Source organism: Oratosquilla oratoria, chromosome 14 (genome assembly GCF_046742065.1).
Source record: "Oratosquilla oratoria isolate Oo_2021 chromosome 14, ASM4674206v1, whole genome shotgun sequence".
In the NCBI taxonomy this organism is placed as follows: Eukaryota; Metazoa; Arthropoda; class Malacostraca; order Stomatopoda; family Squillidae; genus Oratosquilla; species Oratosquilla oratoria.
The window spans coordinates 10,795,141-10,817,640 of record NC_134790.1 but is presented as its reverse complement, the minus strand read 5'-3'; the positions used below and the strand labels follow the sequence as shown (position 1 = coordinate 10,817,640).

General features: G+C 46.7%; 1 protein-coding gene across 3 annotated transcripts in view; it reads right to left on the bottom strand.

Moving 5' to 3' along the window:
* LOC143032721 (transgelin-3-like) overlaps positions 1–22,500 on the bottom strand; it is a 197,041-nt gene that overhangs the window by 101,720 nt on the left and 72,821 nt on the right. For all 3 annotated transcript variants that reach the window (XM_076197649.1, XM_076197650.1, XM_076197651.1), the window contains exons 3-4: positions 21,729–21,795; positions 7,618–7,722 (exon numbers count right to left, since the gene is read on the bottom strand). In XM_076197649.1, the coding sequence (XP_076053764.1) occupies positions 7,618–7,722; positions 21,729–21,795 (172 nt within the window). The remainder of the gene's footprint in view (positions 1–7,617; positions 7,723–21,728; positions 21,796–22,500) is intronic.

The following is a 22,500-nucleotide window of genomic DNA, read 5'->3' as shown; positions in this document are numbered from 1 at the left end:
AGATCAGGTTTTCTGTGGGTTCTTCATCATGTCTCCGTCCACCAAGTGAGACGACGCTCATGTTTGTCAACACTCTATATGTCTCAACAAGAATCTTGCCCATGTACTTACTTACCAGGTGGCAAATGAACTGTCTGTGGCAACCACTCCCAAGCCCTTCTGTTTCACTCTTCGATTGTTTCATTTCCTCTCGTGGGTGGGTGTCATCCTAGTTCAACTTTCTGAGCTGTACGTTCGTTTCAAAATGACTGAATCCTTGTGATACTGAGTCTGTGTGGCTACGTCCTTCTCTTGTGCCTACAAAGGTGCAATGCACCCCCTCCACAAGTATGTGCACGCGGGCATTCACCCAGTTGTAATACACAGGAATGTCTGTGAGGTCCCGTGAGTCTATTTGTCCAAATTTGTTTTTAATCCATTTACACTTTGCCTGGACTGTTTCGTCTACTATCTTACACAAATTGATGCATCTGTGAAGAAATTTTGACTTCTTAATGTTCTGTAAGCATCCCGCCATACGTTTCTTGGTACCTACTCTTGGCACGCTTTCGCTCCACACTAACAGATCTCCATCTTGTCGACACCTCTCGCAGGAGACAGCAATCATGGGCCGCATGGAAACTATCATCAGAGGTGCTATTGAACACCACTTAGAAAGTTACTAATGATAGCATGCATGGATTCAGACGGAAACGTTATTGCGTGATTAACCTACTCGAATTGTACAACACAGTCATCTCAAATGATGACGAAAGAAACGATATAGATTTAACATATCTGGACTTTGATGAAGCACTTGATGCCGAAGCGCACGAAAGACTATTTGCTAAATTGCTTCACACGGAGTAAGTGGTAGATAATTAAACTGGACAAGTAATTGATTAAACGATCGAAAACTTGTAGATGGAAAAATGTTACGAGTGAAGTTCCTCAGGGTTCCGTTCTTGAGCCACTTCTATTCATAGCATATATATAAATTATATATACAATGGACTGAAATCTATTATCTCCAGATTTGCTGATGATACAAAACTGTGTGGAATGGCAATTCATCACTTAACCCAATTAGATATTCGAGAAGATTTAGATAAACTACAGCAATGGTCTGAAAAGTGGCTAATGAAATCTAACCCAAGTAAATAAAAGGTTATGCACGTAGGTAAAAATAACAATAAGTACTCTTACTAGTTATTTGGAAATTCGTTAACAGAAGTGGATAGTGACAAGGATCTTGGCGTTATTATCAGCATTGATCTCAAATCATCTCAGCAGTGTATTTCCACCTCAGAGAAAGCGAATAAGATTCCAGTGATGATTGAACGATCTTTTGATTTTAAAAGTCCACTTGTCATTAACAAGCTATATAATCGTTAGTTCGTCCACATTTGGAATATGCTGTTTCCATCTGGTCACCAAACCTGAATCTCATTAAGGACACTGACAGGTTAGAAAAAGTACAACGGCGAGCCACAAAACTGATTCCAAATATCAGAAATAAACCATATGAAAATCGACTAAAACATATCAATCTCTTAAAAAAATAGACTCAGGGGTAATTTGATAGAGGTCTTTAAGATTCTTAAGGGAAATGAAAACATCAAAAGTGACAATATTTTTACAATGAATGTGAATCAGACAATAAATAATGGTCTCAAACTGCCAGGAAGTAGATTTAAGGTGAAAGTGGGTAGAAACCACTTCGCCAACCGGGTAGCAAATGAACAGAATAAACTTCCTGCAGAGGAAGTGCAATGTAGTCCAGTTTGAAGTTTTAAGATTCATTTAAGTGAACACATAATGCTGTCATGCCTGACATTTATTCTATTCTATTTCATTTATTTACTTATTATTATCTATCTGTTTATCTGTTATTATAAATTTATTATCATAAATATCATTTAAATGTTTACTATTCATCATTATATATATATATATATATATATATATACACACACACACACACACACACACACACACACACACACACACACACACACACACTCATCATAATAATTTTTTTCCTACGTTCGAGCAAAAGGTCTCCTATCGGGGTGCTTTTCCTTTGTAATCCTTTGTTACACACGAGCGCGCCAGTGTGTGTGTGTGTGTGTGTGTGTGTGTGTGTGTGTGTGTGTGTGTGTGTGTGAGAGAGAGAGAGAGAGAGAGAGAGAGAGAGAGAGAGAGAGAGAGAGAGAGAGGGGGTGTGTGAGTATATAGTGTGTGTGAGTATATAGTGTGTGTGTGTGTGTGTGTGTGTGTGTGTGTGTGTGTGTGTGTGTGTGTGAGTATATAGTGTGTGTGTGTGAGAGTATATAGTGTGTGTGTGTGTGTGTGTGTGTGTGTGTGTGTGTGTGTGTGTGTGTGTGTGTGTGTGAGTATATAGTGTGTGTGTGTGTGTGTGTGTGTGTGTGTGTGTGTGTGTGTGTTTTGCGTGTATACGTTTAAATGTTAATGTGTGTGGGAAACGCGTTACTCCATCTCCTACATGATGTTGTTATCATTTTATATACTTTCTGTTTGTTTTATTTTTTCATGGTAATCGCATGTTTTTGTTTTAATCGTCGTCATTGTCTCTACTTCTTCGGTTGGCAGTTAATTCCATTTTGATTACCCTTCTGTTTGGGAATCTAAAATTCTTGTGAGGGAAAAGAATGAAGAGAGAGAGCGAGAGAGAGAGAGAGAGAGAGAGAGAGAGAGAGAGAGAGAGAGAGAGAGAGAGAGAGAGGAGAGAAAGAGAGGAGAGAAAGAGAGAGCGAGGAAAGAGAAAGGAGAGAAAGAGAGAGAAGGAGAAGGGAAGAGAGAGAGAAACAGAGAGGGAGAGGAAAAAAAAAGGGGGGGGGTCGTGCGGTATCCCAGCCGTGAGTTTGATTCCCGTGCGTGTTACGTCGCGTTGGTTCCCGACAAGAACCAGTGAGTGGGTTTCTTATTTTTCACTTCGTTTGAGTGGGATGGTGAGTTTTTAAGTTTTAGATACAGAGTGAGAGAGATAGCGTGATAGATACACAGAGTGAGAGTGAAAGAGGGAGGGAGAGGGAGGGTTAGAGTTGCGAGAGGGCATGGGATGTGCATGTGTCACTCCATCTACAGATATAATGAACGAAATTTTCGCACCATCTTTGGAATTTTGCAGCACACGAACCTGAAGCCAAAAGCACCGCCTAACTGATAATCATACAAATAATCATAAGGCCAATCCGTCTTGACAACGTTTCTGGCAACTGCCGGCGGCGCGGCGCGGCCCGGCGCAACCCGTGAACAGCCTTGGGGAGGGGCGCTCGCTGGCCACGTCCTTAGACGGAGGGCATGAAAGGACGAAAGCAGGACCGTGATTCACACACAGCCATCGCCAGACAGTTGAGTCTTATGACGTCATGCTCACCTTATGTGGATGCATCCAGCAACCTGAGTCATGAAGCACGTTCTATCTCTTCGTGCCTTACTATGCCTAATATAACGGAATTTAGACGTCGGGCGAGAGTGTAGGCGGGCGGGGCGGCAAGTGTATCGAGTCGAATAATGCGGAAGGAGTACTAGTCCTACTGCAAAAAGGTACATTCCATAAGGAGCAGGACTATATTTAGCTGGTTGAAGGACACGAGTCCTTTGCATGCATGGTCATTGTACACTTGTTAATGTTTCCCCAAACCTGTTCCATGGATACCGAACACCTACGCCATGCCTGCCCCGCCGTGACGCAATCCCAATTTCGTGTGATGCCACAATAGCGTACAAGGACGTGACATCGTACATGTGTCAGAACCCGTGAACTTTAAAAACGACGGCTATCCCGACTTTGCAGGCAGACCCTGTGTCTCTACCTGAAAACTTGGTAGTGAGGTCTCCGTCAATTCCCAATTGTGTTACGCCTGATTTCCTCCGTGACGACAGCCCTTATTCGTACGACATGACGTCCATGAGGTCTTACTCATGGTCTGCCTGATAAAAACTCCTCCAAACCTTGTATGGCACATTAGTCTAGGACCTGTCTCACAGGCTGAACCTGGCGTTTCTCCCTACTGCTCGAACTTTTATTTTAACACGAGACGTTAGGACTATGCGTCTTAAGGATAATTTCATATTATCTTTTGAGAATGTACAATGCATTTTGTACTTGCATTCTAAAAAATCGTGTCGTTTTTTAATCTCCTTACGACGAACACTGAGCTCGTTTTTCTTGACATAATTTCCAAGAGTAATCCCTTCGCACTTCCTACGGCTCACGGCGGTCAGTTGCCATGTTATACTATGGAGGGCCACGGCGGCGATTCTTCTACCATTTCACGATGGGCATGTTGAGTGGGCATCCATGACACTACCGACGAGGCAAGGAATCGGTTCCGGCCTCCCGCTCCTGTAAGGGTCACTTTTTAACTATTCTCGTAACTGGAAAATCAACAGCTGTCCCACGTGTTGTGTGTGTACGTGTGAACAGTAGAGCGGATATGCATTTAATCTGGCAAGAGATTTTCCACAAGGCAACATTTGCTGAAGATAACAAATCACAATCTAATTGGAGACCGCGTTCTATGTTGCGAGCAAAACGACATACAGTACTTCAAAAGTACGAAGTCACTACACAAGATTAGTAAAGGGCATAACAAGTGATGCAGAGTAATGAAACTAGAAGAAAGGAAACTAGAACATTTTCGGTCCCAACGCTCCGAAGTTAAACAAATCTGTTACATACGAGTCACACACAATTAAGTTGGGGAAGGTCACAAAACACAGCGGGAGACTTTGCAACATGGTTTGGTTTATTTTCCTTAACCTGCAGATCGAACTAGTCCATATCTATTGACACCCGTGGATAAGTTCAACCACACTGACCTGACATTCCACTCCCCACTAAATCCACAAGTTTGAACGCAGGTGGACCCGCTCAAATAGTCAAAACTAAAGGTGGGAAGCGAGGGAGAAGGAGTGGCTGCTGAGCGAGAGGTGGGTGGGTGGGCGACGCGGCGGGCCAGACCATCCATCTGCCCCCCTCCCCCGCTCCCCTCTACCTAATTAATGTGCGCCAGCCAATCAAAGCACAGACGAACCATGACGAGGGCACCGTATAGGGCCAAGGCAGCCCGGCAAGGGAACAGATCACAACGCAACCTATTGTGTAAAGATGAATCTGCCTCAGTGACGTCATGGCGACTATTCGTTTAGAAATGTATTACTTTCCACCTCATTCCTTGTCAATGGTCGAGCCTATACCGCTATGCAGGAGACGTATGTGTACAAAGCGTTATCAAACAATCACAGTAATAGAGAAAAACTACACTAGCATGCCGTAAGCCATTGACCCCTCAGTAACCATGCCCTGTGTGTGTGTGGGGGGGGGGAGTGAGCGCGGCTGTGCCTGGGCGGCGCCAAGTTTGGTAGGTTAGGAGGGGATACTCGGCCAGGGTGCTGGACCTTCGCCTGAATCAAATGACACGCGTTAAAGCAAGCCACCAATAAGATGCGCGAGAAATAATGTGGACGACGTTTTCAACACGCGACAATAGCTGCATCATATAAAAGAAGCAACAAGAACAACAACAACAACCACCGAAGACGCTGAAGTAAGACGCATTCTTGGGCTGCGGCCGTCGTTGCCTTGACGCCTGACGTGGGCCGGCGAGGAGGCAACAGTGTCAAGTGATTTCCTGATAACGCTTGTGATAACACGAGCACCATCCTTCCTTCTCTTTAAGACCCCGGTGATTCATAAGCAAACACAGGTGCATTTAAAAGACAAAAAAAATCTCCTACGTCAACGGTCATATTGAGCACGCATTCCTTCGCCATTACCGGGGGAAAGGAGGAAAGGGGGAGGGGGGCTGGACGGGGATTGGAGGGCATGGCTCCTGCAACCCATGGTGGCAGGGTAACATTGCTTATCAATCTTCCCTTGATGCACCAATTATGCATATCTAAATTCGAAGAGCCAAGACACCCTGTAATCATTTCCTACCTAAGACATGGCGGCTTCCCGCCTTCCCGGTCGCTGACGTCACTGCGTGGCTGCGAGCTCTACTTGACACATCGCATGCGTACGATAACATCTCTCTCTCAAGGCTACGCGGCGGCAATGCGGAAAGCTGGCGCAGGGTGAAAACTAAGGCTCAAGAAGGATAAAGCCTGAGTGAGCGGCGAAGTACCAAGGGGGGGGGGTGGAATGGGATCACTGTGAAACGAGATCCAACTGTCAATGGCTTCAGACTCCTTGTGGGCTCATCTCCACAGCCGCCGCTCTCCATTCCTATCCTCTTTCCCCTTCATTGGCGATGTTCACCTGATAGATTCGTTTGTGACGTAGGTCAGTCGACTTTACTTTGGTTAGTGAGAGACCTCGGCCTGAGCGAGGTCTCACTCGATCCAGACCCCACTCTAGGAGTGAATGGCACAACAGGGGTGAAAGGGTTAATTCAAATTCAAACTAACTCCATCTTTACTCAACTACTTCACTCTTCTTTCAATGTTTATCCCTGCGCCCTCAGTGGAGGCGGGAGGTGAGGGGAGCAGTTTTAGCCGAGGCGCTTATCCACGGCCTATGCCGTCACTTTTGACGTGCACCCTTGGAATGATGGGACAAGTGGCAGTCACCGGTGGCCTCTGGATTCGAACCTGGGGTCCGTGTGATGCGTTACGAGATCGCAAGACGAGTTTCAACCGCTGTGCGTCCGCAGGGCACCCCGTGCTCTCCCATAAATACGAGGAGGGAACAATGGCCAATATTTATTCCTCGAACACCATTCGTTCTCTTGGACATGGCGACCGGCAAGGGCGGTCACGAGCAGACCTCCAGTGCACAACAGACTCGGCCAACACTATACATCATGGCCGATATCGCGCGCCATTTTTGCCCTGGACTCGGTGCAAGAAAACACGAGGGACAATTGGTCTCTCCCCACACCCATCGACCGAAGCGCTCCGCCGTCACTCAGGTCATGGTATAAAAAATATATATATATGCTCCATTTACGGCTTGGGAGCATTAATGGTTAGGTTAGGCTGAGAGAGGAAGAAAGAGAGAGAGAGAGGGAGAGAGGGAGAAAGAGAGAGAGAGGGAGAAAGAGAGAGAGAGGGAGAGAGAGAGAGAGAGAGAGAGCATTAATGGTTAGGTTAGGCTGAGAGAGGGAGAAAGAGAGAGAGGGAGAGAGAGAGAGAGAGAGAGAGAGAGAGAGAGAGAGAGAGAGAGAGAGAGAGAGAGAGAGAGAGAGAGAGAGAGAGAGAGAACGTTACCATGACCTGAGCATGTGTGCCCGAGTGACGGCAGAGCATCCCGGACCCCACCGATCACCGAGTGCGAGGGGGTGGGGTTGTTCTAAAATTGATCCAAAGACGATAACTAAATTGGGATCAATTGCAGAATCCCCACACACCCGCGTTCATCTGGGGGGTCCGGGGTGATCTGCCGTCGCACTGCGCCGCCACTCAGTTTTTTTTTTTTTTTTTATCTAACCCTCCAAAACGTAAACTGACAAACATTACCGTGACCTGAGTGACGGCGGAGCGCTTCGGACCTTTGTCGATTAATGTGTGGGGTAAAGAGGGGATGGAGAGATTCTACAATTGGTCCTTAAACTGACCTTACCTAATCTAATCAAGACCAGGACGGGCGGAAAGCATCTCCGTACTTACCATGTAGAGGTTTTTGTTTTCGTATAGGTCGTTGACTTGGAAGAGGTCTTGGCTCTTGAGGCCGTAAGCCACGCAGCCCTTGAGGAACATTTCCAGGTTTTCGCGCTGTGGACAAGAAAAATTGTTTTATTAGAGTTGAAGAGATCATGGCAAAGAATGAGCATAATTAATCATCATTCATCGGAGGCCAGGGGGGAGCAGAAAGTAGGACAATGATTAGTTTTGGCAGTGGATAATCTGGCGCCGCTCAGGAGAATGTTGAGTCGATTACACTCGAGCTGGAAAAAAAAACGACTTCTCTGCCGCATAACCATGGGGCAACCCACCACAATCGCAAGTTGCACCTTTGCTTTTGGTGTGGGACGAGAAGCCAGCCACATCAAAGCTGAACATGAATTCAGTCTCTCAAATATTGGAAAACGCAATGTTGGCCACGTGATTTGCTTACGAATTCCTAAGCATTGGCAAGTACATCTTTTAACACTGTTGTACACATGAATATATATACAAAAAGCAGTTGTGCATGCAATTGCTAACACTTCCTGACTAACAAATCCATGATAATAAACAAATAATAATAAATTAATGCCCAAAGTACATCGAGCTGCACTGGTTAACGAGCTCCATTGTGCTACAGAAGCCACTGCAATAATTAATGGCACGCGAGAGGCCGAGAAACCCGCGCGGGGCCCAAAAGCACTTGTGCCAAAAGCAAACAACCATTTCCTACACAAACTCTTGGCAATCACGCAGATACGAGGAACCCCTCACCCACACTTGAGCCCCATCAGTGACGCAAGAGTTCTTTTGTATGAACTATATATGCACTGTCATGCACTTGTATAAACAGGTTTCCACACGCAAGCACGCACACCGCACGCCGCGCCGTGATAGAGTCCGTGCGGACGGTGAATGATGTTAAACATGAACTCCACTCGAACCGACTCACGCAACATGATTTCTTCGAGTGCTCTGGACTATGTAACCGGCACCGCTTCCCATTCAGCCACAGGTTCATTATGAACAACATAGAGAAACACGGGCAATTACGAACTCATTTTTATTCTGCAAAGGAAGAAAGCCCAATTTGAGGAAACACGCGTTAGCACACGCTTGCTGGTATAGTGGTACCGAGTTCACCTGTTAACTAGACGCTCTTAGGATTGCTCTCCGCCCAAGTCTGGAAAGCATCACAGCACTGCAGACAACCACCACCCCTCTGCTGGACAAGGAGTGTTTTGTGTGTTTGTGTGTGTGTGTGTGTGTGTGTGTGTGTGTGTGTGTGTGTGTGTGTGTGTGTGTGTGTGTGTGTGTGTGTGTGTGTGTGTGTGCGTGTGTGTGTGTGTGTGTGCGCGCGCGCGTGCGTGTTCACAGCATTACCCATATATCGGGCCTCAGGAGCTTGATCTCTCATCTGGAAGGGTAATAGCTGTCGATCACGAGTCCTCCACATGCTCTAAGACCAAAGGTGAGTCACACGAGCATATACTGTACACACACATGCTGGGTGTTGGGTTACAGGTCCCGACTTCAGTCCCCGCCCTCGGCTGAAAAAGCATCAAAGCACTCTAAGTTGCGCCCGCTCCCTTGGGGTGAGGCGTTGGTGTGTGTATGTGTGTGTGTGTATGCACGCGCGGGCATATGTGTGTTTCAGATCACAACATTGCCCACAGATCCGGCAATATATTAATTCCGAGCGCTCAGTCGAAAAGGTACATACTGTACATCACCAGTCCAGCACGTAAATCGTACACACGCACGCGCGGCGGGGGTGTGGAGGGATCTGCTGCTGTTAGGGTCTTTGGAGTCACCTGGGAGTCACAATTCTCGATCCTATCATTTTACTGGACCGCGGCTCAACCATCTGATGTTTATCTGGAAATCGTCTCACTCTGACGTTCGTCAAGGGTTCAAATGAATTCAATATATCCAATACTTAGTTTCCCCCGATCTTACTTTCTAAGTGAAAAGGCGTACCTTGTATGATTCTCGCTTTTATTGGCAATTAGTGCAGATGCAGCGTGTTCATTCTGGAGAAATTCATTATGACTTTTCCTTTTCATGTCTACCAACTCTTTGTGCACTGTGTAGTCTTCTTCATGCATTGTTTGGTAGTTTATAAAATATCGAATTGCAATGGTCTAGTTTAGAAGGTATATAAAACTGGACCTTTGCTTTGTCTTCATTTTGACGTTTTCTTATAAATACATTGTTTTGTTAAGATAATTGCACAATTTTACTATGTTCAATTATTTCTAAGTTCCCGGTTGATGTTAACTAGACTCACTTCAGTCGTACGTATTCCCATTCTTTCTATTTGAAGTTTATTTGCCTTTTCTCTTGACCCAAATACTATGCAACCCGATTCTCTTCATCGAAGTGTTTTAGTGTTCATCCGGTTCTTTATATAAGTCATCATTCGTTCTACTTTCATTGTGTATCGCCAATGCCGGTAAGTGGGAAATATATTTGGATATCACTTGCAAAGAATTTAAATTTAACATCATCCTCATTGATTACCTGAAATTCTGATGTAAAAACGTTAAACAAAATAAAATTCAGTATACTTCCACGTGACACTATCAATTTATCCTCTTTCTAATTTTGATTTTGATGCCGATACGCTTGCCTATACATAACTTCCCAACCATTTTAATGTATTTTTGCACATACCTATAGGTTTCATATCCTTTTGCAAGATATTCCGATGTCAATTCCGCTACGTAACCAATATCACAAACTTTCTGCTGTCTCTTGTCCTTACTGTCATTCATTGCCGAACACAGCTTTCATCGTGTTCAATGAATGCTCCTATATACGAGTTGGTTTTCTAGTATAATCGTATTTCCTTCCAGGTACACTTATTATCATGTACTGTATAGCTTGACAGGTACGACAGACATTATGTTGGTAGGTGCGAGTTTACGTATTTATCTCCTTTTCCGTCATGGTTTGATACATGCTGCTGCTTTTTTTTTCTGCCTAAGGAAACTTGAGGATTTTATGATCGAATTCAGTAACTTTAAGGTGAAAAATTGTTCTCAAAGTTATCAGTATGATATTTCATTGGAAAGGGCTTGTTTTCAGTATAGTTTATTATTCTTTATGAGTCTTTAGTTTTTTAAATTATTTTCCATGAGTCGCTAACAGTCACTTCAGTATAGTTACTTAACAACCCCATGTTTTTGCTAATGTTCCTCTACATTTTCTCTACTTTAAAACAATTATATATTCTATTTTTCAACTAGAGTTAATGCATGACCTGCAACTCTCTGCGGGGTCTCAAGTGGGGCCTATCTTGGGCAATAACACAATTTCCGACACTGAAGTGGAATACTCAACACAGTAAATCTAAAACCACAACTTGGTAACTCTAGCCTCCCCAAGCACCAGCTCTTGTTGCTCAACGGCTGCAGGAGCTGTTTCACCTGCCACGATGCCCGCATACGTCACCCTGGACCCTCACCTACCATATATATATATATATATATATATATATATATATATATATATATATATATATATATATATATATATATAAATATATATATATATATATGTATACATACATGTATACATACATATATATATATGTATGTATACATACATATATACACATATTCATACGACAGAAGTCAGGAGAGAGCTTGATAAGTTTATATATACCTAATGTTTCGGGAATAAAACCCTCTTTAGATTATTCAAGAGAACCACCATGGGCTTATCTAGCCCGTTCATCTGGCCGCACCAGTCCCACTCCGACCGACCACGCGATGACGACCCCGCCGCCCATCTATCGCCGCATCCTATGCCATATCTCGCACTTATTTCATCTGCTGAGATTGCCCAGGAGGGGTAAACCCTCTCTTCTACTAGTCACATTGTTTATACACGTTTCTATGAATATTTAAAGAGGGCTTTATTCCCAAAACATTAGATATATAAAAACTTATCAAGCTCTCCCCTGACTTCTTTCCTTCAATTCCTGCCTTACACACACACACACACACACACACACACACACACACACACACACACACACACATAAAAAAACTTATCAAGCTCTACCCTGACTTCTTTCCTTCAATTCCTGCCTTACACACACACACACACACACACATACACACACACACACACACACACACACGTAATAGATTTTAGGGAAGACTGGAGGGGAGTGGTATCTATTACTGACAAAGACCTCATTCTTTACTCGTCCGAGTTAAATCGCCTGTTAGTGGGAATAAATCAGGCGCTCCCGTGATGTCCTGGAAGTGGTGACCGAGGGACGGGACGGGACGGGACGCGGAGGAGGAGGAGGCGAGTGGCAAAGAAAGCGCCACACGGCGGTGCCCGTGAGGCATTGCTTTCGTAGGTAGTTCTGAGATACGGCTATCAACTTCCATTCCTGGTATTTCTACGCACCTAATACGACGGCATCGCTTACATGCCTATCAATCAGGCAGGAAGGCAGGCGAATACAGTTTAAAAAGACCACACGTATACATGTGATTATATATGTACTGTGTACAGTATATATAATGTGTGTGTACTCGTACATGAGTACACATACGTGAGTGGGGTGGAAACCTTGTACCCAGATTTCCTGGCAGCACGCAATAAGAGAGCAGTTGCACAAGTACCAAGTCAATACAGTACCATAGGCAGTCCCCGCAGCAGCACTACGCGATACAAAGCCCCCCCCTCCTCCCTCCTCCTTGCGCGGCGGTAAAACAAATTTCAATTCCACCGCCAACCCCCATGTGTGACACCGCCAGTATAATGTCTATGAAGTCGACATCTTCAGGGCTTTCACATTCAATCTACGGGGGGTCATAAGAAAGTTTGTGATAAAATTTCAAGAACGATATTACTATTTAATTCCACTTAGCACTCTAAATCTCGCTAAGTATGGAATTATTGATCTTTTCCGTTTTAATTTCAACTTATTTGGGTGTAGCGGCGATTACACTTTTTCCGCGCCCCTACGGTCCAGAGTCATGCGTACTTTTATGACTGGAGGCTCATCTGCACTCAAAGAATAACGCTGATCACTTCTCACTTCAACTGTCCTCCTTCCCTTCGTGACTCCCTCCTTGGGGGCCGGCTCCACGACTCCACCTCTACTGATACGATGCTTTCCTCACAACGGAAATACTTCTTCAATCGACACAAGGTAGCTCTGTTAAAATCCTCAACTGACTTAATTTGTCTTAGCGTTTGCCACGGGTACGAGAGCCACCGGGAGGTATAAAGGAGTATAAGGGGTCTTGGAAATAGTTCCCCTTCACTTTGGGGACCCCTTCAGCCAAATGGGTTACGATTCCGCTGACCTGAATAACATTTCAAAATGCCTTCAACGATACGGAGGGCTTGAAAGAAGTTACCAACCCACGCGGTCGGGTGCCACAATGAAGGTCAGCGGGTGACAAGTAGGTAGATGGGTAGGGTGGAAGGTAGGTAGGTGTAACTGACCATGGTCTTGGATCACGTGTTGGGCGTGTGATCGATAGCTATTACCTTCTCTGATAAATTCACGAACTCCTATTGTTCGACCCATGAGTACTGATGTGCCATTTGCATCTAAGGTCGTCTAGTGTGTGTGTGTGTGTGTGTGTGTGTGTGTGTGTGTGTGTGTGTGTGTGTGTGTGTGTGTGTGTGTGTGTGTGTGCGCGCGCGCGTCCTCCTCCACACCAAGAGTGAAGGGAAAGAGCGAAAGGGGAAGTGAATTAAGCGTGCGGGGTGATTGGTAATGGAAGAGAAAAGTAAAGGGAGGAGGAGGAGGAGGAAATGAAGCGAAAAACTATGGAACAGAGACAGAGGTGACAAGAAAACTAAATGATGGCTTTTCCACGACTTGGAGAAACAAAATAGAAGTGTTTAAGTTATGATAATGACATGCATTCAAATGACACTTAAAGCTTGTGGCGTGAATTATAACGAATTAATTTCCTGGAGGAACTCTTTATACTGTAACCAAAGCCAGACGCATTTTGCCGACTTGGCATGCAGCCCCTTCGGACGGTTAACCCCTTCCTTCGAGATTGGGAAATTTTAGCTCTTGTCCGGCGATCCTATTGAGCCTTGCGGACAATGGACTACCTAGAAAAGACCACCCGCAATCGGTGTTTGTGGGAGGGGAACAGAAGTCTGTAGGAACATGAAAAGATTGTCGTATATAAAATAGGGCTCTTGCCACTGGGCGCTTTAGGGATCTTTATTAGAGGACTGTGAGCTAACTAGAAAAAAAATATCCGCTTGCGCGGGATCGATAGTTGTACGAGAGGAAGAGATGTCTGTATGAAAATGAAAACGTAGCTGTGTATGAAAAGACGGCTATTACCACCGGGCGTTTTCAAGGGGTATTTATTGCGTGATGCCGTGGCTCAGAAGGCATGGGCAGGAGACTTAGTGGTGGTGGTGATGGTGGCCCCTTCTGCGGCGAAGAGCTTCTAAGAAGAATCAGTGAAGATGAGTGGAGGAGAGAACACATGCAGACAAGGAGAACAAGTATGAATGGGCGAGCTGAAGAGGGGCGGCGGCGGCGGCAGCAGCACTTGGGAGACGGGGCATGAGCGACTAATGGGAAGAAAGCGGGAATGAAAGAATGAAAGGGGAGGGATGCCGCGCAGGAGGATGGGAAGGTCCGTGTAAAATGGGAGGTGCAGCGTGGAAGGAAGAGAACTCCTGTGTGACATAGTAAAGACGTGACGCGTGAAAGTGTTGAGGGGTGAGGGGGAAAATAAGAGGCAAGAGAGCTGCGTGGAAAATTAAGGGCGTTCCGTGAAGAGTGACTGAGGGAAGAAGAACGAAATAATAACAAGAGGCAGCTGCAACGATCAAAGTTAAGGATGAACAATGACTCGTTGGGTTTAGCGAGCGAGGCGATGACACGAATTAGGGGCCCCGAGATGACGAGCGGGGCGGGTGCGGGCGTCAGAAACGAGGGGTGGGTGCGCAAGAAGCGATTATTCACCGCGTACTCGTAGGCCAGGCCAGAGTAGGGAGGGGATCGCCAAGAGTGGTTAGGCCCACAGAAGATCTGGTGGCGACGGCTCCCGGGTCGAGGTCAAGTGGAGAAGGGGGTTTGCCGTCCAGGAAACAACTAAAGAACGTTACATGTGGAAGGGCACGCCTGGATGAAGCCCAGACGACAGGGAAATGCGCACGGAGGAAGAAGAAGGCAAGAAAACGAGAGAAAGCATAAAGAGAATGGCGTTCCGAAAAGAGGGAAAAGGAAAACTAAAACTCTAAACATTTGTGTTAGGTGCCTTACTCCAACAATTTTATTCTGGCTAACGCCTCGCTGTTGTATTCAGTTGAGCTGAGGGGAGGAAGAGGAGGCGGAGGAGGAGGAGGAGGAGGAGGAGAAAGAGAATATCCCCGTAGCGACGGCGTTAGTGACAGACGATGCGCTGGGACAAAGAGCTGTGAGAGAAAGGTCAGAAGCACAAAGAGGAACAAAAGAAACAATTAGAAAACGCCATCTAAAGTGTGACAGGAGGATTCAACTCAGCTGCGGGAGAGAGCACCCGTTCCATCGTCGCCCAGGGACATCAACCCGGTTGTACAATGAAGACATTTGCATGTCACTGGTGACACGCTTACGCACACGTACACACACGAACTTGATTTTTCGCCAGGAGGCACTCAGCTACAACCTTAGTCGTCCCTTCCTGCCCTGTCTATACGTACTGGTCTGGTTGTTTGGGCTGCCAGGTCAAGACATGGCCAGCGGCGGCATTTGCCCTTGGAATCGAGTCATATTTCAAGACGACCACAACATCATGTAGGGCCCTGAGATCAACGTTCATTTCTGCAACATCAATTCTCCTTCAAAAAATCATAAACTTTTTCCTCATAAGATTGGTATGGCAGGATATTATGAACAATTCTACATATTTGTTTGCAATCGCACTTCAATAATAATTGGTGTTGGACGTGAAACTCTCCTTCACTCCCGCTATCAAGGAGGTGCTATACAGATGAACGAAAGAGGCTGTCAGCAGCCATAATCAAAGCCACATCGTAGAAGTTGATCAATATAGTCTATGACTTCTTTGCTGCCTACCAAGGGGGCGCCATGGAGATGAGTAAAATAGCTTCATGGTAAGAATAAAAGAAAGTGTTATACGGTACAGGAGTAAACGATATCAGAATCTCACCATCAGCTGGATACACAGAAACCGTTTTAAGCTCAAAAGAAATTCCTAAAAGACTCAAACCTTGGAAAACTAACAAAGCTTCGCCTTCCTGCCGTCTGAGGTCACAACACCTACCCTCTGTTTTTGAGAAATGTAAACCAAAGAGTAACGATGTGTTTGACCGAGCCGCAGCTGCTTTACCCCTTTTCTCCCACGACTAAGCCGACATGACGTCATCCTTCCCCACAGGATTCAAACGTCTCCCTCTCGCTCGTATCCAGATGGCCAGATGCTAAATGTCGATCACTGGGTCTTACAAGGACTTTGTTCTTTATCTCTGCTGACCCCACATGCAATTCCTTCCTTTACATAGCTATCCTATTGTAAACTTTTACTGGGTATGTTATCGATCTAAAATATAGTGGATGTGACAGTCTCCATTGCTTATCCGATTCTCCTTCTATCAGAATGTACCCTATTCTTGCACAACCCTGACTTCTATTACTTTATGCACTTTGGGTCCTAGCGATCTTACTCAACAGAGTTGACACTTGTAATGAAGGAGTTATTAACCAAGGACCAGCCATATTCAACTTGCATATCTCGTTTTCTTTGTCCCCAGGCCATTTCGCTCAGTTCTTCCCTGTAGTACAAAGATACTCTGCAACAATACCGGTCAATAATGTTGGGTATAAACAGAATATTTCCTACTTTTTCCCATGCCGGGCACGGTCTACATTGTCTAATTCTAGTGGTAAGCACGCGGAAGAAAACTCATCTTTATTTCTAATTATGAAAATGACCGGCAGTTTACAAAGATGAAGGCAAAAACTTCTTGCTCCACGTTACGGGGATACACCGGTTCCTATTTGACGCAGCCAGACCGCGGGTCAGTGGCACCTGATCCCGACACCAGCCACGGTGGGCAAAAATGGGGAACTGCAACACTACACTCGTAAGCCATAAAGTGCCAAACTCCGAGAGCTCTGTATCCAGGAACCGGGGCAAACGCCATCTAGGGTGAGGGCAATAAAATCGCCACTCATAGGAGGAGGAGGGTGTCCCAAGATCGGAGGCAAAAACCGACGGGCAGCATGTCTTCGGCGGCCAAGCTAGGGCACGGTAGAACACCTTCCCTACACCTCTGCTCGAGGTGTCGTGCGGAGAAAACAATAAAAGGTACATTGTTCTCCTGTCGAACGAAAGTGTTTGACACAAAAGGCTGACCCTTATCTCCTAGAATCTACCAGTAACATCCTCAAGGCGGCCTGCGACTCGTAAACAATACTACACGATAACAACTATCTGCAGGTGTCATCCAGTACTTCTTCACCGCCGCACAAGTACAGGCGTCTCCTGTAGCCTTCTGCCACTCCTGTAGAAGAAGGTTTATGACAAAAGAAAGCGGCCTCGGTACCTGTTCTCTCTTTTAAACAGCACATTTTTCATGTCAGTTCCTTCCCACCATTAGTAAATTCATTGAATATCATACCCACGTGGAGTAATTTGCCATAGAAACGGAAAAAACGAAGAAAAGGAGAACTCTCCGCATGAAAACCGTAAGTGGAGCTCATGTGCTGAATCTGAGATCTCGAAAAGTAAAAAAAGCGAGGAACACAATCTCTGTGCAACCCCAAGCTGACGTCAGTGCCTAAAAATGGAACTTAGAATACCGACCCCATCGAAGTTGTATGTGGCAAATATCACATTAGGATCACCTTAAAAAAGGGGAGGTACTTTCATTTTTGGCACTTGGAAGGGAGATTTATCACTAGAGCTGAAAGGGGAGGTCTGGCTTTGACCGAGGTGCTAAGGGCACCCAACAGATGGCGTTCCGCTCGCTGGCTTTCCGGCAAACTAAGGACTATTCTAGCAAGACTCCTTATTTAATCTTCACGCGAGCCCTTGGCCTTGCCAGTAGCGTTTTGCGCCGAGCGGACTATCTGGCGAGAAGACTTTCAGGCTTTCATCACAACTAATGGGTTTTAGAAATCGCCATTTCGGGAGCAGCACATCTAATTATTCAGATTAAATGTTCCAACAAAGGCTCTGAGTCACAGGAACGAGAGGGGGTGAAAAGCAAGGAAGGCTCTTGGAGAAGAGAAGATGGATGAAAGGGGAGAAAAGAAGCTAGTTGAAGTACTCAAGGGAGGTGGAGGAGAGGACGAGGGAAGGAATAGGACAGGTCGGGAAGTGGTGGTGGGGGTGAATAGAAAAAGGAGATGGGTGGATCGGGGCGCTGGAGGAATGCGAGGGGACACAGAGGGGGAGGAGGGAGATGTGAAAGCAGGTAGGGAAAAGGGCGGGGTTGGGAAGGTGCGGGAGCAGAATGGCAAACGAGTCAAGTGGGACGTGGAAGGGCGTGGGAGGCACGAGAGATCCTTAAGGGAGCGTCAACGGCGATGGGGGAATGGGGGGGGGGAGGACGACCTGTTGGGGAGGGGGTGACGTATAAGATAATGGGGGTGGGGGGCGAGAGGACGAGGATTTGAGGGGGAGGAGTAGCAGGTGAGAAGGAGAGTGGTGTGGGGGGAAAAGTAAGTATGTGGAGGAGGAGGAGGAAATGAGAGGAAGGACCCTACGGGAAAGAGTAACTGAGGCGAGGTTAAAACATGTGAGCGGAGAAGGGTGGAGGGATGGAAGGAAAGTGGGCCGAGCATTGAGGGACATGTATCAGAGGAGAGGGGAAGGATAGGGGCGTGGGGAGCGATGACGGGGGTCGTGAGGGAAAGACTTGGGGGGGGGAGCGGTGTTCGGGAACGAGGGGGACATCGGGTGAGAGGCCGCGGGGAAGGGAAGGGGGGCGAGAGCTGGTGAAAGAGGAGGGGAGAGAAGAGGGAAGGGGGGTTGAAGACGAAAGCAGAGAGAAAAAGAAGGGGGAAGAAAAAGAAGACCCTTTGCCCTGTGTGCTTGAACTGTTGGGACGGGTAAGAGTCGCTACTGGGAATCGGAGAGGAGTCAGGGATTTGAGCCCACAACCAGACCAACGAGAGAGAGAGACAGCAGCAGCAGCAGCAGCAGCAGCAGCACGCTTACGATGACGTTGTCAGTGTAGAGGGGAAGGAGAGTGGAGGAACGAGGGAAAAGTGGGAGTAGGACTGGGAGAAAGGAGGGAAGAACAAGATGGAAACAGTGAGTGGACATATCAGGGAGGATGGGAAGGAAGACAGGTGGATCGGAGAGGTGGAGCGATGTAAAGAGAAAGACAGGGGGTTGGAGGGGGGGGCGACAGAAGTGAAGAGAGAGAAAGAGAAAGGTACGAGTGGAAGAGAAGGATGAAACGGGGTAAGTAGGACTGAATCAAATACTGGATAGAATTAGAGAAACTAAGGGACTGGGAGACAAGCGGGAGGTGGATGGGCAAAAATAATTAATAATAATAACAGTAATAATAATAATTATAATAATAATAATAATAATAATAATAGTAATATTGAAGTGAAGACGGGCGGAGGGAAAGGAAGAGGAGGGTAATGAGGGAGGAGAAACATGAAAATGGGAAGGAACGAAACAAACCTGGATAATGGATTACGGGAAGATAGAAGTGGATCAGTGGGAAAAGGGATTGAAGGGGGGGGGCTGGCTGGGGAGTGGAAAAAGAGAGGGGAGTGGCGAGGGCAGAAAGGAAATCATACTAAGGGCCGGAGAGCAGGTGGGGGAGGGGGAGGGGGGAATGCGGGAAAGGTCAAAACGGGGGGGGGGGGCAGAAACAAACTGGCCGGCGAGGTGGGAAAGGGGCACGGCAGGAACGGAACATCAGAAGAAGAAGAAAAAAGAGACGAATAGGTTGACAGGTTAATAGTGCAACAGAGAGAGAGAGAGAGAGAGAGAGAGAGAGAGAGAGAGAGAGACTCTGACATTAAGACATCGGCATCTTATTGCAGACTGGCACAAAACTTTTACGTAATTAATAAGAATCACCAATCCTTCCTGTTGCCGTCAGTCCCAAAGACCTTCGTCTTGACCCTCTGACCCCCATAAACTCTATGTACATGTACTAAAGGATACTCGGAGAGGTCGGCAGCACGGGCGAATGGGGACGGATGTGCCGGAGATGGACCGAGAGTAAGAGGCGGGGGGGGAGAGAACGGGAGGGGGGGGGGTAGGATGGAAGAGTAGAAAATTGGGAAAATAAGAATGGCGATGGAGAAGAGATAAAAGGGGAGGAAGGTAAGAAGGGAGAGGTGGGCAAGAAAAGGAGGGGGTGAGAAGTGGAAGGGGAGGGGTGCAAAAGGGATGAAGGAGAGGGCGGGGGGGGGAGGAGGAGGAGGAGGAGGAGTAGGGGAGAATGATGGACAAGTGGGTGGAAGAAAGGAAAGAGAGGGACGAGGGAAGGGAGGGGAGAGAGGGGAGGGGAAGCAAGAAGAAGATGGGGAGGAGGAGGAGGAGTAGGGGAGAATGATGGACAAGTGGGTGGAAGAAAGGAAAGAGAGGGACGAGGGAAGGGAGGGGAGAGAGGGGAGGGGAAGCAAGAAGAAGATGGGGAGGAGGAGGAGGAGAAGGGAGAGGTAAAAGAGGTGACGTGGAGGAAGGGGAGGGGGAGGGGGAGGATGGTGGTGAAGGAAGAAGAAAGATGTACGGCAGACTACGAGGGGGAGAAGGGCAACTCTTGAAAGCAACAGCAGCAGCAGCAGTGGGCACTGAAAGGGAGCGAGGGCCGTAATTGTAGGTCTGTAACTATGTGTGTATGTGTGCGTGCATGTGTGCGTATATGTGTGTGTGTGCGTGTATGTGTGCGTATATGTGTGTGTGTGCGTGTATGTGTGCGAGTGCGTGTGTATGGGGGGGGGGAGTCGCAACGCCTGCCAAGAGGATTAGACGGTTGCGTGGAACCGTGACATCAAAGGACGGAACGGACGGGACGGGACGGCGGCGGCGAGGGCGACGTACATGCACGGGGTCGTCGCTGGGGCAGGCAGGCAGGTGGCAGACAGACCGACCGCAGCAGCAGGAGGAGGAACCATCGAGGCCGACTTCCGGTGACGTGGGGGGGGGGGGGACGAAGTTACACCGAGGGAGGGGTTAGCCAATGAAAACACGTGTATGGGAAGGAACGGGTGGGATGACAAACGTCCGCCGAGCGACAGGAAGGAGGAAAAAACCGACACATTTTGGGGCTGCAGCAGGACAAGGGATGGGGAGGGGGGGGGGCGGCACTTGGTGTCGTTGCTGGGATCACGGCGGGTGGGCGGCGCTCGGGGAAGGTCGAGTGTCACCCGGCAAGAAGAGAGGGAGCAACTGGAGGAGGAGGAGGAGGAGGCGGTGCAGGGCAGGGCATTGGGGCAACAACAACAACAGAGTAGTGGGGCGGCGTCGGGCGAGGTTACCCCTGCCTGCCCCCGAGTGCAGCCACCGGGATGACCATCGGGGCAGTCCGGAAGAAGATGATGATGATGACAGAGTTTCTTCTTCCTCTGCTGCTGCTGCAATGGGGGGTGGGGGGCAAAACTCCTCATTGGACCCACCCCGTCGTCTCAGCTTGTTGAAGTAACGACCCATTAGGCTGCACGCAAGTAGCGTGGTGACTTCGGGATGCAACTTATACTTAACGAAATGTGCTAACGCTGCACTACGTCAAGTGCGTGTAGGTTACATGGTCATGATTACACTGCATAAAAGTATATTGAAAAAGTGGAAACAAATGTCAAAACACTGGTAAAAGCAATAACATGACTTGAAACTATAGCAATTACTATTATAGTACAACGCCCAAAATAAATCTTATAATTTAATAAAAAAAAAAAATATGAGCGATAACAGTAAATACGCATCACCAACACTGCTGGCTATAATGATAATGATCACGTGATAAAAAAATAGACAACAAAAACAGCAAACATAATAAGAGTAAAGAAACTCTGCAGGAAGCAATTACGGACAGAGGTACGAGCAAAGAAAAAAAAAGTCGAGGAAGAACAACAACATGAAGGAGAGAAACAGAAGTGCCCTCTTTCTCTCTCTACGTACCTGTTTGAATGGCGCCTTCATCGTGTTAATCTTCTTAATGGTTCCGGGAATGAGGCGATTGATGAGCCTGCGGGGGGAGAAGAAGAAGGAAACGGGTCAGGTCAGGTTGAAGAAAGGTGCAGCAAGCCGCCCCCCAACCCCATAACACTGCAGGAAATGACCTTTCGTGACTGCGTTCTGTGTGGTTCCAGTCGACTTCATTCAGTCGACGAAGAGAGGGGCGTCATCGTAGAGACAGGGTTACCTCTTCCACACGTTAAAGCCCTTTACAGAATAATGTCGGACAAGCGCGACAGCTTCTACTATTAATAAACGATACTGTTATATACCAAGTGTTTTCAAGCGTAACCAAACTATTTTCGAAGCCGAGGAAAATGCACAGTTATCTCAAATTATGACAAAAGAAACAATATAGATTGATACCGTCCCACACGAAAGACTAATTACTAAATTAGCTTTACACGGAATAAGTGGTAGCCTATTAAGTTGGACTAGTAATTGGTTGAATGGTCGAAAACAGAGTTGTTTTAAATGGAAAAACTTCTGGATGGAAAAATGTTACAAGTGGAGTTCCTCAGGGTTCCGTTCTTGGGCCACTTCTATTCATAGTATATATAAATGATATAGACCATGGACTAAAATCTACTGTTTCCAAATTTGCTGATGATACAAAACTGTGCGGAGTGGCAAGTGATCACTCAAACCAATTACATATTCAAGAAGATTTAGATAAATTACAGCAATGGTCTGAAAAGTGGCTAATGAAATTTAA